Below are 19,666 nucleotides of genomic sequence, written 5' to 3' on the forward strand. Positions count from 1 at the left end.
AAAGCAAAGCACTTACATTTCTGTGTATTTAATGGGTTAGGAAAAAAGGTCAAGATATTCTGAATTAAAAAGAAAAATTATCACTTTAACTACTAAGATCTTCAAATATGCTTCTTGTGCACAGGCTAAATTTCCACAGATGGTTCCAGTAAAAGCCAGAGAGAAAATGGATTTATCTAGACCAGTAGCCAACTGTCACCACTACAAATATTTCAGCAGAAGTTACACAACTCCTGCCATGTTTTACAGAGTAATTAATATTCACATAAACATCTATTTCTCATGGAACTATATTGTTACTGAAAATCCAATACTGATTTTCTTTCTTCTCACCCAGTAGGAAGATTTGAAAACAACTAATCTTGACATATTTTTATCATCCCCAAGGAACAGAAAGGCAGGGTTTTAATGATGGCTTCAGTTGTTGGCCTTGAGTAAAGCCCTTCACCTCTTTGTTTATTTTCACCAGATGTAAATAATGGTATTACCCAGCTTAGGCATTCCATGGGCATCAGCTAAGATTTTTCTGGCCTTTGGGACCTGCAAATATGTGGCCATAATAAACATTTCTCATTGCTGATGCATGTTGCCTCATACTAAATCCACCATGTCATTTAAGTTTACAACATTGAGTTCAAGCTACATTTCCTGTAAAGTTTTGTACTTCAAGCTTCATCTTATCCAGTATTATGAAGATTTAGCCATATCTTCCCCTTAACTGAATAGCTCTGCTTTGAATATAATCTTTTCCTTGATAATTCGCATTTTCAAATTGATTTTTTACAATTGGCTCTCTGGGAATTATATCAACGAGATTTTAGACATTCCTGATCCTGAAGAATGTGTTATGGAATTGTAGCATAATTATAAATTTGGAGACTTGGGCATAGGCCTGGATTTGATTTGAAGGATTAATAGCAGCTTGTCTCTCCAGTGCTCCTTGGAGGATTCCAAAGGGAATTCTCCTTTATCAAAATGGCAAGCACTTCCTGCTCTGCTGTCAGGAGAGACATTACAAACTACCCAAAAATGGTCCTTCCACATTTCCTCTGAGTTCTTCTACCTGCCTTCTAATTTCCTGGAGGACATTTGTCTTCTCTGAAAATAGATTAGCTCCACTCTTACTGGAATCAATTAAATGTGGAATCTGACCAGAAGAGCCTGTGGCTTGTGTCCCACTGAGCAGCCAGTCAGACACCTCAGATGGGGTATCTGGATAAGGACTGGCTACACACACTCACTCTGATTCCAAAAGTGAAAATACAGCTCCATTTAGAAACTAGAAAATCTTTAGGTTACGTCTGAGGTGATTTTTCAGGATCCTGATATGGATGCATTTGGTGTGGTGAAAAAACCCTACAAATCTGTGAGTAAATAATGCATTTCAAAGCTCCCCATTGCTTAAGGGTAAAGAAAGAAAAAGAAACAGAGTATGAATGTCAAGGATGGCAGGAGAAAACAGGCTAAACCCTGGGCTCTGATGGCACAAAGCAAAGAGTGTGACCAGTCCATTTGGCTACATTAAATCATTAGTGAAACTAGAGAAAAAAACCCACCCCAAAGCATAACAGCAGTTTAAAATCAACTTAACCCTGTTGTGCACTGCACACACTCAAGGTGTGTATTAATAAAACACAGGCAGTGCCATCATTGCATGATAGCATTCCATGGTATCATTCCAAGGAAAGCTGTAGCTGACAAGGGCTTCTAATTAAACAAAATCCATCCCTGCTGGATTTCTTTAAATACTAACCCTAAATTTTCCAAAATTAAATACTTCTTATGACAAGAAACAAAAGTATAAACAGCAGTTACCAAGTGGAGAGAAGTCACAACAGGAGATAATTTTAATAGGGGCTTCGGAGCAAAAGAAGGAATTATTTATATAATCTAGTAATTAATGCCAGATACATCTGACACTTGGGCAAAGAAGTGAAAATGTCCGGTCTTGTTGCAGAAAAGCAAAAAGCGTCAACAATTTTTTTTTGTATATCTGGAAATAAGTAAAGGAATATATGAGCACCTCAGTAATAGGACACTACCCTGGAGGTTGTACAGGAGAATTAACAATAATCACTATTAGTCACTTCTAACATTTGCACCTGAACAAATGCACCAATGGATAGAAATGACTGAAGACTCAGGTAAACACACATTTTAAAATTTTTAAATAAAGTTTGATTATGCGAGAAATGTCCATGAGTAGAGAAAAATTGCCATGTTAATGGAAAAAGAAAATAAATGAGTGATGGATTAAGGAACCAGAAATGGCTCCAATTCACAAACACTTCCTCACCCTGGGCTCTGCTGCAGGACAGCACAACTGCATTTCTTGCTGGCCTAATTCCACATAGTTTGTACTACTGAAAGGAAGTAGAGAAAAATGGAGAACTGGTCTAATGAGTGTAGAATGGATCAACTGGAGAAAACCAATTCTGGCTGTTCTGCCTGCTGCAAACCATTTCTCAAACTCAAAGCATAAATAACAATGTTTGCATCTAACATTCGCTGTAGAGCATATGTCTGCAAAGCTAAACAACCGCCTGTGTTTACATCAGATATACGATGCTCAGCTTGATTTGCATATCAGAGATCAGGCTGTAAATCTCTGATGATATTTACCACTGGATAATTGAAATTAATCCTGCCAAAATGACTTTGACAGTACTGAATTTATGGTCTGAGAAAACACCCCTGGAACTGGCTGCTGTACTAGAACATAGCTGGCTGCATATTTTCAACCTGAGCTATGCTGCTGCATTAAATCCTGGCCACAAATGATGAACCTCTCCCTTTCTTCTCCAACTTCCTATTTCCATAATCATTAAGAAGTGGGGATAATTTTGAAGGTAGCAGATATGTCCCTGTTTTGCTGTTTTGTTTTGGTTTAATTTTTTCTAGCCATGGCAGGCACAGGAGTTACCTTTTTTCCCTGCACTCCCTGTCCCAATGTTACACCACTTTCTTTTTAAAGAAACCAATTATCCCAGCAGAAAGCATCAAGAAATTCCAACAGCAGAACTCAGACTCCCTTGAGTCCTTCAGTAACTCCCATCATGGCTGTGTCTCCAGCTTGTGTCTATGTTTCCAGGGAAAAAGGAAGGGGCTTGGATTTTTGTTTCTTTGCTTTCTGTTTTATTTCTTAAACTCAGCTTGTATCTTTAAATAAAAGGCACATAAGTTGTCTAGAAGAACAGAGTTTACTACAAAGTTACCTTACATTATCCTCCTGGTAAGAATGTCATTTGTGGCCTGATACATGATTGAAACTTTCATTATACATAGAAGAAGAACTCTTGTGAATAATAAAAACCCCCAAACAAACAAAAACCCCAGCAGTAATTTCTAAGAAAATTCTAAGGAAACACATTCTAAGAAAATAAAATTCAAATATTTAGTAGGCAGAACTTTCTCATCATTGGCAAAGAATTATAATTTATTAAATTGTTATTTATTAAAACTGCTGGCGACCTTTTCCTATTCAAGAGATGTTGCATCATGAATTCTTTGGACTCCAATAAGGGCTTTGATGATTGTGAAAGTTGTACCTTGGATTTTGGTGCTAAAAGATAGCAAATAGTCTCCCCAGTTCCTTACACCAAGTTTGCAACTACAGAGAATGCTGTATATTTTCCAAAAGCAACACTTATAGAAAAGTACGTACCTAACGTATAAAAGTGGCTTTTTTGAAACTCAGGAATAAAAAACAACTGTCACCCACTACAGAAATGGATGGATTTTTATTTGTAGCATTTTTTAAAAACATACCTCTTTCAGAAAGGTGGCAGTGATAACTCTGACATCCTTCTTGCTTTTCTCCCCCTACAATCTGCTGCTTTCCAGGCCTATTCAATTTGAAAGCAGGCATCCATCCAAATATGTAATATTAAGGAAGAAAGACAGCTCTCATTTATAAAATCTTAATTCCTTGTTAGTGGAAAGAATAAAACCACCAGATTAACTGTGATCACTGATTATTATCCTCCCACAAGAATGTTATCTTGGGCTCTGTCCCTGCTCAGAGCTTGTGGCACCTGTGATGCCTTGTCAAGGCTGACCTAGAAGAGAGGCTAGATGGAGTTAAAGAAGGGATTTATTAAAAAATTATAAAGTAGGGATTTATTAAAAGGATTCCTCAATGAATCCACCTTGGGCAGCACAAGAGCCCAGCCAGGGCTGCACCCAAGATGGATAAAAATGGTCACAAAATGGACAACTGGTCACAGGGTCTCTTACTTTTTATAAGCTCTGGTCCATTTGCATATTGGAGTTAACTGTCCAATTTTAGCTTTAGATGATGAAGTCCCATCCCTCTTGTTTTTCTCTCTTCCTTCCACCATGTTGTTTATGCTCCTGGGCTGAGAGTTGGATCACTTGTCCTTGGTCCCCAGCTAGAGAAGGAATTGTTTTGTCTCCCTGCTCTGTGAAGGGAGCTCACCATCCCTTAATATGAAGCTCAGAGCTGCACAATAAAGCAGCACAGAATGTGAAAACTATAAAAGCTAAAACCTGAGGCATCACTTGGACTGCGAGAATGCTGATGATGGCATTTAGATGAGCACCTGTTCTGTGGGGATGGGGAGACAAGTAACTTTCCAAGCATCTTAAACCATGGAAGGCCTGCTCCTTGTCCCTGCTGTCAACACAGCCCCAGGCTGCCAGGGATGCTGAAGGAGGGCACACATGCTGTGGTGGCCAGCCCAGCTGGCTGTGATCACACCAGAGAGCTCCAGGCTTGTGGCACATTCCAGGGGACACCCTGGGACAGTTGGGATTAGTGCTGCACACTTGGCCAGGTACCTCAGCAAGCAGCACTGCCAAGCCCAAACTCACTGCAGGCTCTTCTGTAGAGCAGCTCCAAATCTAACAGCAGCAACTTAACAATCCAATGGAAACCATCAGCTCATTAATCTGTCCAGAGCCTTCCCTAATTTCCAAATCTTGCTATACCTCCTGCACAGGCTGATTTTTCACTTAAATGAGCCAACATGGGCCTAAGGCCCAACTGCAGCTGAGTGTTCTGCAGAACCCAGATGGCTTAAGCTTGAAACAGCCACATCTTGTCATCAAACCTCTTGTAGAGAAGCTTTTCCAAAATGTGTCATTTTTGCACAGCCCTCACTTCATATTAATTGCCTACCCCACATGCAGCTCTACAAACTCACCTGAGCCAACCACAGCAGAACTCAGCTGGTTTTGCACTGAGGCAATGCAACAGCATCCAGCACATGGCTTTTACTGGGAATACACCAAAAACCCAGCAGTGAGGATTCCCATAGGGGCTTTGTTTTTTCATACTCTGAATGCACCTTATTTTAATCGGACTATGTCACATTTTTATACCACTTCCTGCTGCCTCTAGCCACTGAGATTTTGCATAATTTTTGGTGTTTCAGTGATTCTGCACGGATAGTCAGCCTTTCACACCACGGCTGGGATGTTACTCTCTTATTTTCACAGGCAAAGCACAGCTCAGATAGACTGGAGGCAGAAATGGGAGGTGGTGATGAGTGTGAGTGGGAGGCACCATGGGTTGGTGGTGAAGGTTTGCTTTGATTCCTCTGACTACAAAAGCTTCCTCAGTAGAGAAAGCATTTTCAACTGCCTAAACAAAACCTTTGCCTATGCAAATTCAAACCCATTCTGACATAAAATTAAAGCTATTGTTAATAATATTTTTTAAAGGTCATGAATATGCCATAAAGGATGATCAAAGCATTAGAAATATACAACAAGTTAAGAAAAGAGTTGACAATACATTAGATTTTTGCTGTTTCCATTTCTAGGGAAAACACTGACCATTAATGCTTATTACTGATAGTAGTGGTGGAAGCATCACCTGTTCTCAGGACTGGCTGACCATTTCTGTTATAAAAGCCACCTGTCAGCTGGCTTGAACTTTGCCAAACCTTAACTAGTTGTTTGGGGCTTTTTCCAAAAGAATTTGGAATAATTCATGAAAGGATGGGTTAGTTATCCCATTTTGGAAACAACATTTTTAATATCATTTAATGGTTCCTCAATTCATGGTTTGAAAGCAAGACTGGAAATCCAATACTGACAGAGTTTTAAATAACTCTCAATGGAATCTGGATGAATTGCAACAGTTTGAAAAGTCTCCAATAAGAGCTCACTGCAGCTGAAGAAGACTGGGAAGGATTTAGGAAAAAGGAACAGAAGGAGAAATTTTCTCTTGCTTTTTCTTCCCCTGCAGTTGCCAACAATCATGGAGGGGTATTTTACCTCATTCAAATGCAAAGGAAGTAAAAGACCAATAGGAAATGGAAAAATCCATTAGGATTGGATAATAAAGAACCAGGGAAAAGGCCTGTAGGATTGGAAACTTCTCTGTGGACTGATGGCATTCAGCTGTTAATGATCAGACCTAGTACAGTACAGTAATTCAGGAGCCTAGTTTATAGAGAGATAGTTTGGAAAGAGATAAATCCATCCCATTTCTTAAAGGGGTAAGTTAATCAAAACTGAAGACAACTGGAGAGAGTTAAGGAACTAATAATTACTTGGTAAGCACAAATACACTGATATTTTAAAAGCACCTTCATAAAAATGCATTTGCCTGGATAATAAAGAAGGTATATGTTGATTTATTAATCAAGAGTCACCTTGCTGAAACATAGATAATGACTAAAATAAATTTCCACTTGGCTAACCTTAGAGTGTGTTGTATACTTATGAGGTTGAAACAGCATATAGAAAACTTACTGAGAGTTTTATTCAGTTACTTATTCAAATTACACATTGAAGTCCCACTAAGTTCTTCCCTTAAAACCCCCAGCAGTGAAGAATAATGGCTGCCAAGTGAAAGCCTGTAAAAGCAAACACTTTCTTTTTGGCACTATGTTAATTTAAGTCCTTGCTAGCTCCCTTTATCTAGTAAATCCCACCAGAGGCTGACTTTTCCAGCACTGCCTTTGATTCCCTCTGCTCTGCGAGTGAACTCCACCAATCGATGGGGAGCTAAACCACACCCCTGGTTGTTAACGAAGGTACCAATTAGCGAGCACAGAGCCTCCGTACCTGTTGACATCCCAGATTTTGCTGGTGCAATCGGCGGAGGCGGAGGCCACGAAGTCCCCGCAGGAGTGCCAGGAGCAGCCCCGCACGGCGCGGGAATGGCCCCGCAGGGTCAGGATGCAGCCGCTCCTCGACAGGTCCCAGAGCCGCACCGTGGTGTCACCGCTCGATGTCACCAGCTGGGTGCCACTGCTCAAGGGAAAAAACACGTCTGAGCCAGGAGACAGATGAGAAATGTTCAAGCAAAATAATTTAGCTCTGTTTGGAAGGACAGGTTAAGTTGCATTTGTTGATTTTACCTTAAATACATATGAACAAAAATGATCTTTGAAATGTTTGTATTTTTACTGTGCACAGTTTTCTGACACGCTATAGATGAAGTGGCCACATATGGGAACCCAGGACATCCCTCTGGCTGTCCAGGACACCTGCCAGGGGGCTCAGACGCCCTGGCACAGAGCCCAGAGAACACCTGTGGTTTTGATTATGACCCATGGGGCAAATTACCAACCTTAGATGAAGATCAACAAGCCACAACAGTTTAGGTAGAGTAATAGTGAAGTTATCACAGGCTGGAAAAGTAGATTTTGGGGTTTTTGGTATGGGGTTCAGGAGGCAAGATGGAGGGATCTGGGTGTGTCCAGCCTTTCTCCTTCTTCTTCTTGGCCTCCATCTTCTGCTGTGATGTTGGCACTTTTAGATTGGTTTAGAGTAGAAGCTCACTGTCTAACATAGGTGATAGGCATTGGGAAGTAATTGTAAACATTGTACACACAATTTTTAGTATAAAGACATAACACCACCCCGCGGGCAGGCACTGTGCCTTGGACTGTCTTGCTGAGCAGACCTCAGCAGGGCAGGAGAAAATTTTTTATAGATAAGATACAATAAACAACCTTGGGACCGAGAAATGAAGAGCCCTGACTCCTTCTTCAAGTGCCAGACTGGGAAAAGAGACTTTGAACATTCTTGGGGTCACGGTGACCCAGAAGGACCCTGAGAGCCACATATTAATAAATACACTATCCAAAGAAAGGGAGATAGAAAGTAGATATCCCCCACAGCAAAGTAAATATGGCTTTCAAATAAATTCCTACTTCTTGCAGTTCATTTTGAGTTAACCAGAGCTTTCAAAATACAGTATGATAGATTCAGGAAAGAATATTTGGTTATTTTCCAAATTCATACCATTTTCAACATATTTTTATTTTTAAAAGCATCCTAATTTTGTTTTTTCTAACTTTGTATAAACACTTCAACACATTCACCATCTCTTGGGGTCATTGATACGTTACATAAATGAAAAATACAGAGTTCATCTCAGATTATTTTTTTGCCAAATATCAGATATAAACTAGTATAATTCTGTTTCCTTGGACATATGGCTTCAGACTAAGAGTCCATCTGTAACATTTTATATAACTAGTAAGGGATTCTTAATAAAAAAATTAGAAAAAAGTATGTGAAGTAATTCTCTTATTAAACCCTCCCAGACCTACCCTGTGGCTCAGGATTTCTTTGTGCTTAAGAAGAATCCATGGATTTTTTTTTCCCTATGAGTAATTGATTTTTGAACATATGCAAACCTTTGGCAACTGCAATCTCTTATGTCAATGAATTCCAAAATTTAATTATGCCTTGTGTAAAAAGCTCTTGTGGGGTCTTAGACACCTTACTTCATTTTATTTCATGCTTCTAATTCTACTGCTGTGATTAAAAGCAAACAGAGTGCACCTTCACCATGACTAAGTGTGCCACCAGCCTTGGTGGGACAGGCCCTGTCCTGTTCCTTGCCAGGATGGAGACTCTGACTCATTCCTTGTGCAGATGTGATTCCAGCCCTTGGAGCACATTTCCCATCCCTCTCAGCACCCTGCCAGCTGAAAGGAAAGGAACAGGTACCCAAGGAAGGTACACAAAGGCACTGTTTCCTGCTTTATTCTGTGTTCTTTCCATTTAGTTACTATTTTTGGCACTACTGAACAGAAATTTTCAGCAAACTGACCACAGTGCCTCTGAGATCTCCTTCCTGAGTACTGATAATTAGACACACTCTCACCTATTATCTATTCTTATTTTAGGACTCTTTCTTCCTGTGTGTATGCCTTTGTCATCACTTGTACTGAATTTCAGCTGCTGCTTCACCATCAACTCAACTGTTGAGACGGGAATCTTTTCTTCACATGCTCCTTTTCACTGCCCTAATGAGCAAACTCATCCTCACTCCCTTCCCCAGTTTCCAAGATCAGGTCCCAGTATAGATCCCTGTGGGACTCAGAAATTAATTTCTCCATTCTGAAAGTGACATTTGATTCCTATCCTTTCACCAGTTTTTAAACTTGTGAAATAAATTTCCTTTTTATTCAGGACAGTTCTGCTTCCATGAGAGTTTCTGTGAAATGACCTCAAGAAGAATTTGCTGAAAAACCAAGTATAGGAAATTCATGAACCTCCCTTGATCAAGTGCTCAATAAGCCCTTCAGAGAATTCCCAACCGATTTCTGAGGCTTAATTTCCAAAGCCATGCTCACAGCTCCCAGGGCTTCACTGCCATAAATGTATCCATGGATCCTGTAATTTGCCTCTTTAATATAATTCCTATCAAGATATGAAAATTAGATCAATCCATCTAGAATGCCTTCATCCCAAAATCATATAAAATATTGAAAAAAGTTATCACAGCCCTCCGAGGAATAACGGAGGTTTTCACTTTCTAAGCAAAAATCTGTTTAAATTGTTTTCATACTAGACAAAAACAAGAAACAGGAAAAATGTTTGGGGATAATACACAAAAGTACAGTTCAGAAATAGTTAAGCTGTAGGTTTTCAGACCAATTTCTGCCGTTATCTGAGCAACATCAATAAGATGACCTTGCCCTTAGGATCCAATAAAGTCTTTTATTTAAATAATGGCAAAGGTCCTAACTCAGGCAGTAGAAATCCTTCTTCCAAATCTCTGGATATAAAATTGTGGGAACTGAAAAGAGCTCAAGGGTTGATCCTAAGCACTATTGTAAAACTCTGAGTAAGAATACACTCAGAGATATTTAATTCAGTGCTGCAGTTTATTTAAAAAAAAAAAGGTGTGGGACCTGTGGTGTCAACCCTTTTATGTTATATTCTCCCTTTCCTCCTTTTCCAATAGATGTCCACTGAATCACTTGGTAAAAGTAGCTGCTATGACAGCTTGAAATATGTGCATCATTTACCTGATAGAACTCGAGGGAGAACTTGCCATCATGAAAGATCACCCAACCAAGATTTTGACTATTTTTAACACTTGCAGTTTAGGTTGCTATTTTTTGTGAAAATATCATTACAATATTCATTAATGCAGTTACACCCCCATGCCTCAGACAAAGCTCTGAGAGATTAATCTCTCAACATTTTTTATAACATTGCACAGGAATAGTCCTGAAGCTTTTGTCACACATAGCAGAACATAAAGGCATGAAGTCTGAGTAGGGGTTTGGAGGAGACCCTAATTTTGTTGAGCTGTCAGGAATAAATGTGCTTTTGTTAACGAAACACATTCAGTTTTAATAAGCCAGATCTCAGTTCTGGAGATAGATAAAATTAGAGAAATGACAAACCATCATAGCCTTTATACATTTATAAAATAGGAGCTTAAAACAAATTCAGAGTCAGGTATAAAGTGGGACTGATGAAATCTGCAACTGATTTAGAGGGAAACATGCACTGCCACTGTTGTGAATCACAAAAAGAGATATATGGCTTATGCATTTTTTAATATATAATCCCCAAAATGCTACACAAAGAACTGGTTCCTTGGGCTGAATTTCAAAAATACACCATCCAGGCAGTGATGAAAATCTTTCAGAAAACAGATGTGAGCAGGAGGGTAGTTCAAATGGATTCAATTTGGCAATCTGCAGCAGGGGAAGGAGTTACAAGTGAGGTTTAGCACTCCTTACAGATCAAAGGAGAAAAAAATTGTGGAGATGGGAAACAAAAGTGCAGCAGGAAGCAGATTTGAGGGACAAACTGACAGTGGAAGTAAGAGCAAAATACTCAGGAACACAGGAATTCAGTGCCCCAGCCCCCTGAAACACAAGTTCCCAAATATTCCCTGTGTATAAAAAAAGCATCAGGTCATTAAAGGATGGGGATCTGAGATTATCCATGCAGGAACTTAACACCAGCATTTTGGGGAAGCACAAAGGGAATGGTGGCTGTCAGGGCTGCTTCACACAGAGGCTGCACTCCCTGCTCAGGAAACCCTCCTGGTCAGGATTCACACCAGACACACACATAATGAACAGGAAAGTGCTGTGTCAAGCCAAGTCAGACATCTAAATCAAGATGCTGCTATTAGGAAAAAGCCCTATCTACTTAATAGCTGATCAATAATGACACACTTTCTCTGATTTGCAGCATTTTTCAGTCCTGGGAGATAAAAAGAAATGCTCCAAAATCTGAGGTAACGTTTGTTACCCATGGTGGCAACGTTTTTGTACAGTGCTATTTTTCCTTCTAAGAGCATGTGTGGGGAAGAAACAAATGTATCAGGGAAAGCAGCTGTTTTTAATATTTAGTTTGTGAGTTTACCCAGGTATGGTAGTCACACAGCCCTTTATCAGATTACTGATTTTCAAAAAAAAAAAGGATGCTGATTTTGATATTAAAACATATGAAAATATGACCTCAGCCTTAATTCTCAGCAGCAATACATAAACTCCATTTGAATTTCAGACTGATCACTAACAGGGAAAGCTCAAAACAATCCTGCGCACTGTGCATATATCTAACTCAGAGGAGAATAAAACACTTTGTTTTTTAACAAATACATCAAAGAACTAGGCAAGATATTAGGAGACAAGAAAAAGGTAAATCCTATCTTGTTCTGTCACTTCAAACACATTCACATTTATGCAAATAACATTGCCAGCTGTCAGAAATGTGGTGTTTTTGTAAAGAAGCAGCACCTTTGTGCATAGTGCTCTGTGGATCCCAAACAGTTAGGTTTGTATGGTATTGTGTGGCTTGGTTTTGGGGGTTTTCTGTTTGTACTTTATAGCAGACCAAAGGACTATATGGATGAAAGATGCCTGTATTGAATAAAGTATTTGTGTAGAAGAATCTTTCCAAAATTCTAGGCAATGGAGAGCCCATGGCACCCATAACCCCTGTCTTGCCTCCATGGATTGACCATTTTTAAAAACATGACATGTACATAAAGTCCTACCTTTCAGCTGATTTCTGGCATTCCTAACTGGTACTGTAAACTTGCTCTTCCAGAAACAATTAGAGTGGAAAAAACTTTGGAAACATTAATTCCACCTTCCACAAAAAGGGATGGAACATTAACTTCTCAAACCTTAAATCTTTCCTCCCCATATATTCTAAACACACACACACATTTCCTTTCATTACACATTCCTGCTCCTTCCAGATTCACTGCTCTCTCTACAAAGACACCTTTCCATTAACACTTCCCAAGTTGTAGACACATTAATAATTAAGACTCCTATTCAGCAACAACATGAGCCTTTGGCACAGAGTCACTTTGCAGCATTTAATGAGGCTGAGTGCCTCTGTGGAGTGCCACTCAGGTGATGGCAACAGCTACACCAACAGCACTCCCCTGGAAATGTGTCACTCCTAACATCAACAGCCAAAGTGCAAACACTGCTCCTGCTTCAAATAGTTCTGGACAAGGGACTGCTCCAGGATATTGCTCATGTTTCCTCTCAAGACCCTGTGGCCAACAACAGTTCTCAAAGCAAAACCAAGTCAAACCTAACCTGGGTTCAAGTTTTTTGTCTTAAAAAAGCTGCAGCAAGAGGCAGCATCTGACTGGAGCTTAAGCAATGCAAGTGATGCCTCAGGTTTTAGCTTTTATATTTTTCAGATTCTGAGCTGCTTTAGTGTGTAACTCTGAGCTTCATATTAGGGCATGGTGAGCTCTCTTCACCGAGTAAGGAGACAAAACAATTCCTTCTCTAGCTGGGGACCAAGGACAAATGATCCAAATTTCAGGCCCAAGAGCACAAACAGCATGGACTGAAGAGAGAAAAACAAGAAGGATGGGACTGCATGGGCTGGAGCTATAACTGGACAATTAACTCCAATATGCAAATGGACCAGAACTTATAAAAGTGAGAGACCCTGTAACCAGTTGTCCATTTTGTGACCATTTTGGTTCATCTTGGGTGTAGCCCTGGCTGGGCTCTTGTGCTGCCCAAGGTGGATCCATTGAGGCCTTTTAATAAATCCCTGCTTTATTCTTTAACTCTGTCCAGCCTCTGCTCCAGGTCAGCCTGCACAGGGCATCACAAGCATCAGCAACACAACAGCAAATCTTAAACACATAGTCCAAAATGTTACAGGGGTAAGGGTCTTTCACCATGACATTGAAAAACACTTCAAAATCAATATCCAACCAGTTAATTGGAAAAAATACATCTCTTATTTACCTCTGTTCATGCAATTATTCAAAAGCAAAATTCTAAAAGCCCCTATGTTATTTGCAATATCAGCAAGGTTGACAGTAGGCACAGTAAAGTACAAGGGAAGAACTGCAAATACTGCTAAAGTTTACTTGAATTTTGGTGACATTTTTTGCTAGGTCAAAGAGGAAATATAAAGAAAGAAAATGCCTAGGGAAAAAAGTTATTCCATGAAGAACAGAACTAATCAACACTGAGTGCCTATGGGAGCATCTTTTGCCCACTTCCTTCATCATCGTAGCTGTGGATTAAATAAATATATCAAGAATTGATTGATCCTTTAGAGTTCTGTTTTCCAATTTTGGCCAGACTTACCCTGCGAGTTAAAAGTTACCAGAGAGAGTGGAAGAGAGCATAAGGAACATGTTCAAGGTGGCTGGGGGAAATACATCCTTGTAAACCTAATTTACTTGGAAACAAGGTTAAAACCAGGAATCCAGACAACTACACTTAGGAAAGTAGACATTTACTAATGGAGTCCCACCTTTGGTTACAACAGCTGTATTTAAAAACTCTATTTTCCTGTTGGTGCTGAAAACAACGTAAGGGATGGAAATGCCAAACATCAGCTCTGCAGTCATTGCAACTCTTCTTTATTCTCCTACTTTGTCACTGCCCTGCATTTTCTTCTCACCAGAGAAGGTAGAAATTGGGCTGAATTGAAAAAATGTTGGAGTCAATTTACAATTTAAGAAGTTCCCATTAAAATGATTGAAAAGACAATGGGTGATTTTCTGCCTCACCAAGCAGGATGCTTGCACAGTTCCTCTAAAAAGGATGATGTGGATCCAACTCTCTGCGGGTCCAAAGGAAGATGGGACAAAGACTTGGAAGAGGAATTCACCAGGGATTACATGGAAACAGCATCTGGCTCAAAGTACTTTGAAATAAGAAGTGGAGTCCAGGGGAGTACTAAGACCAAACCTCACCAATGCCTTTCCTATTCTTAGCCATTCTGAGGCATGCCCTGGTACTCACTGCTGGGAACTGGATGATGGTCCAGAAAATTCTGGCATGGAGAGCCATCCTTATGTTCTTAGTCTGTGTTTGAACAAAACACTCAGCAGCAAAGATTTTGTTTCTAAGATTTTGTGACCTTGAAACAGACTTCAGATATAGTTCACTTTTTTTGTTGCCGGAGTTCTGAGACTCATTAATTATTTACAGTGACACTTCTTATTAAGAACCCCTTGGGATTTTTTGGATCTGTAGTTCATTTTGGGTGTTGCTTTAATTATCCTGGTGGTCTATGTGTCTAAGAAACATTTTATGTAGTAATTGTAATATGTTTCATCCTTCAGAATAATCTTAAACCAAATTTTACTCACTTTATAAATAGATATGAAATGTCGTTTTTACAGAAGGTGAAAGCTAGAATACTCAGCAGCAGAAATACAAAAATACCTTTTCTCATTCATCATCGCAGGTGAGGAGGAAAAAAAATTAATTTCAAAAATACAAAATCAATTATAAACTGACATTTTACAAGCCGAGGAAAGCCTTCCAAAGGCTTTTAGGGCAGTAACCAGCAGATGGTGGATGGCACATGGACACATGGCTTTTTGTAGGGGAAGGAAAACACAACCATTCTGCAAAATCCTTTGCCATAAGGCTATTGGCTGGAAATCCTCAGAATCAATGTGCAGCACGCCAAGTGCAAAACTTGAGGCAATTTTTCACTCCACATTACCTAATTGGGAGATCTTTCTGGGCTATTTCCTGCTCATACACTGACCTGTGCCAGGAGAAGTGTTTCCCCTCGTGCTCTCTGGCTGGCAGCTGGCTGTGACAGCAAGGGCAAACAGGAAAGCAAGGTATTGGCACCAAACTGCTTCTGGATAGACTGACCCCAGGACTAGGCATCACACAAGCAGCAAACTTCTGGTTTAATGAAGTTCACCTTCCCCATGAAAACTTCCTTGAGGCTACTTCCACTTCAAGAGTGACAGGTTCCCATCTGCAAACATTTAAATACAACGTGCTCCTAACTACCAGAAAGAGTCCTGGTATGGGATGGGTGAACTCCAAGGTAACAAATTCAAGCCATTTATTAACAAGTTTCAACTTAGCAAGTCCTCCATACTTAAAACCATCTTTCCTTTCTGACCTGAGTACTGGTACCAGAAGCTGCTGTGTGAGCAATCCTGTTTCACCTGAGGCCTTTCCCACTGCTCTTACCTGCACATCTTCCTGTGCCCAAGTACCCCTTTTTTCCCAAGTGCTGGCCCACTCTAAACACAGCCTATAGTTCTACATTCAGGATAATGATGATGTTTTTTAATAATTTTTTTTAACATGACTTTTTGTTACAATAATTTGGTAATTCCAGATTGCTCCAATGCAGGTTACAAACCACACAGACAGCACTCAGGCCTGCCCCATTCAAATCCAGTAGCTGAGCTTGGTATTCCCCAAAACATATTTACCATTTACTGCAGGCTAGACTCTTTGATGTATGAAAATGGCTTATCTGCCATGCAATATAATGGAATTAGAGGTGGTTATAAAATAAATTAGGTGCCTTGTAGAAGGCAGCTTTTAGTATGTGGAAAAATGGCTTTTAGGAGGCTTGGGAGGCACACCAGGTAAGGAATAAAAATAAAAAGAGGAAAGATAAACTAGTTACAATACTTGGAGATTAGATGTAGCAAAATATGTGTCAGCAAGACAGCAGGCACTACACAATGCAGGGCTCTGGGCAAAAATTAGAAAGCAATGAATTCCCTTTTTACAATTATTTATCATTAAAAAAAGATGCTTTTTTTAAAAGCTTCCTGCCAATGCACATCTAGCAGCCCACAGCAAAATCAGACACCTATTTAACAAGGGGTGGGAGAATCCTGGCCTCCAGCTGGAAGCAGGGAGCTCGTGGGAGCCTGGCCAGTGGTATCTGCAACAAATATGAGGCCCTCTTATGCTGAAAGCAAACAGTGTTCCTGGGTCCAGTTGTGCCACTTTCCTGTAGCCTACTGCCAAGTAAATTTTCCTCCATTAACTTCACGAGAAATAACTATTTTACCTGAAATCAAATCTAATGAGTAAACATTGCAAAACTACCACATTTTCCAGAAATGAGATCTATTCTGTACCATTCCAACGCTTTCTCTCAAACAATCCAGTGTAAGTTAAAGTCTTTCTGTACACTGTTAAATTTTAAAAATAATGTATTTAGTCCACATAAAATCATGCATAGTACCAATCAATATCCATGACATACATTAAACAGTGAGCCATTACAGTGTGATACTTCATCTCAACACCCATCCCATCCAGCTTGGTCATTTTTCCTCCACTGGAATGACTCCAAATCCTCAAACTGTAATGAAGGGCTGTTGAAGTAGGGAAAAATGTAGTTTGGAAGGAGTTCAGATACACGAATTCCATGCACAGAACAGATTTATGACCTATATTAACAGCGATAATCCTGTGTCTCAGTTCCTCTGAAATGCAAAGTTGTAGCCCAGTCATTTTAAATCCATTATCATCCCCCAGTGGTGGTCCAGGGATGTCTAATCACAATCAATAGCCAGTAATGAACGACAGTCATTAATCCCATTTGCATGTTTGTACAAAGCATCATTTTTAAGCTGCATATTCATATGCAGAGAGAGTTCAGTGAGTGCACAGAGATTTTGCAGCTGGTGGAAAGTTCTGCACTGGGATTTGAACATTCCCAGGCCCCTGGAAGGATATTTAACTCACTCTGTGTAATGATCCTGGCAGTGAAGGCCAAGAAAACACACAGGACAGTGCATGAGCCCAGTGTTTGTACTTGGGGCAGGTGATGATCTCACTGAGCCATGCCCTGGGGATACAGGGACACAGCTTGAGGATGGAGAGTGAGTTAATGGAGACAGTGATCAATAAAAATCTAACTGCAAGAGTGGAGGAGGAATGGAAATGTTGAACATGAGCAGAATGAATCCTGGGCTGATACACGAGAAAGCAGAATAGCAAAGTGAATATAAATGTCCACCCTTCCTCTGAAAGGCTTTGCATGAACACTGAGCTTTCATCCACGAGGCCATGCAGCCTAAACACTGACTGCTCAAGAGAGGGACAGCAGAAATCCCTTCAAACACAACTCTCACAGGTAATCTAAACCATAGACACAAACACTGTGCCCCTCTCCCTCTGATCCCCAACTGTTTTATATAGACACTACTCAGACACAAAAGCAGTAATTATCACAAAATAAGAATGTGGTTCCACATCCACATCCCTCAGCAGTCAAACAAGTCCTGATGCTTTGCATGAAAACTGAGCTTTCATCCACGAGGCCATGCAGCCTAAACACTGACTGCTCAAGAGAGGGACAGCAGAAATCCCTTCAAACACAACAACACAGGTAATCTAAACCACAGACATAAACACTGTGGCCTTCTCCCTCTGATCCCCATTTGTTTTATATACACACTACCCAGACAAAAAGGCAGTAATTACAATAAAATAAGAACTTGGTTCCACATCCAAGTTCCTCAGCAGTCAAACAAGTCCTGATGCTCATTCCCAGCTGGGCAACTTCTTGTGCTTCCTGTGCTACTGCAACTGTTTTGTACCTGGAATTCCCCAAATTACTGCAGCCACACAGCTTGAGGGGAAGCACAGAAACACAATGAATGACTGTGCAATTCATACCTGGAGTTTGTGCTCCAGACAAGATCTTGTAAACATTCTAAATATTTGGGGGCTATTTCCAATTCAAATATCTTAGATATTGCCTCAATTGAATTGCCATTCTCTAGTCAACTCTAACACTAATGTTTGTTATTTTAACAGCTGCACTTTAGGAAAGGCTCATTTTAACAATATAACAAACACAGATATCTCCTTAGCCACTCCACTAGAACCCTTGCAGCAGACCTGAGGGAAAATACAATTGCCTTTATTGCACAGAAGAAAGCAATAATGAACCGAGGATGTTAAAGGCATCAAGATTATAATTGCACTCAGAGAAACATAACACAAGAGATTCTATTAACAGAGATGTTTTGACGTGTATAACAACTGAAGAGAGTCAGAGCAACATGTCCAGGATCAGAGCAGTGAACTGAGACTCCCCAGCCCCAGTGAGATGGCAGCTCCCTCTGCAGCTCCAGCTCCCCAGCACAAAATGCTGATGAAGCCAGAAGAAAACCTGAACTACTCAAAATCTGAACCACCAAAGTGAACAACAGTTTTTTCCTCACAGCCTAAATAAATCATCAGCAAAACTGAACTGCTTCTGGTGACTCATAGGCAGCAAGAGCTGCAGGAACTGAAAATCAGACAGATGTACAGAAAAAGAAACCAAGAGCTCCTTGAAAAGCAGGCAAATTTCTGCAAAACTTTCAGAGAACACACTCGTGGCTTCAATGAAGCTGAACTAATAGGTTTAGAAATATCCCATTTTATTGATACTCTATAAAGAGATTTCAACTGCCTATTCCTCCACCCTTTATCTATCAGAGTGGTTATCATATAGAAATTACTTTCTTGCTTTCAAGTAAACACCAAATCTAATTACCTCACAGCTGATCAGAAAGTTTCCTTGCAATTTCTAAGTCAAAACAATTACATCAAAATGGTGATTCTTAATAACTAAATAAAGTTTTTCTGAAAGAGAAAGATTAAACTTGACACCTGTTTTGTGAAATCCATAATCACAGTATCTTTTCAACCTAATATCAGATTGTTTTAAAGCCCCCCAAATTAAATATGTCTGTTTTCAGGTCCAAAATTCAGATAATGGCAGAATGTAGCACATGAGGTCATCACTAAAGCAAAATAACACAATTTCTGTGTAAAGTAAGCATTCAGAACATTTGAAAACTATTACCTTATGGGCAAGCATAACATCTAAGTGATAGAGGGTGAAGATAAGGTGATTAAATAAGAAATTAAATAATACTACACAAAGACTAGCTAACTTTCTATCCCCATGAGGATTTCTAAGGCATCCAAGGTCACACATTGTGGGTATGAAGATTGAGGCTTTGCTAAAGAGCCTTTACAGAGATGTTCTGCATCTGTGATGGAGGGGCTGCAAATTCATCAGCAGAAATAACATTAGTTTATCAAGAGGATTCAATCACTGGTGTTGAAGTTCAGTGTGTTGAAACCACCTGTGAAAGCAACTGCAGAGTGCTTTCAGCAAAGGGCAGCATTTATGACAATGGGTT

At 39.9% G+C, this 19,666-nt stretch overlaps 1 protein-coding gene across 2 annotated transcripts in view; it reads right to left on the reverse strand.

Moving 5' to 3' along the window:
• SPAG16 (sperm associated antigen 16) overlaps positions 1 to 19,666 on the reverse strand; it is a 373,146-nt gene that overhangs the window by 169,397 nt on the left and 184,083 nt on the right. For both annotated transcript variants that reach the window (XM_077181042.1, XM_054636654.2), the window contains one exon: positions 7,039 to 7,224. In XM_077181042.1, coding sequence (XP_077037157.1) covers positions 7,039 to 7,224 — 186 coding nt within the window. The remainder of the gene's footprint in view (positions 1 to 7,038; positions 7,225 to 19,666) is intronic.

The sequence above is a fragment of the Agelaius phoeniceus genome, chromosome 7, assembly GCF_051311805.1.
Source record: "Agelaius phoeniceus isolate bAgePho1 chromosome 7, bAgePho1.hap1, whole genome shotgun sequence".
In the NCBI taxonomy this organism is placed as follows: Eukaryota; Metazoa; Chordata; class Aves; order Passeriformes; family Icteridae; genus Agelaius; species Agelaius phoeniceus.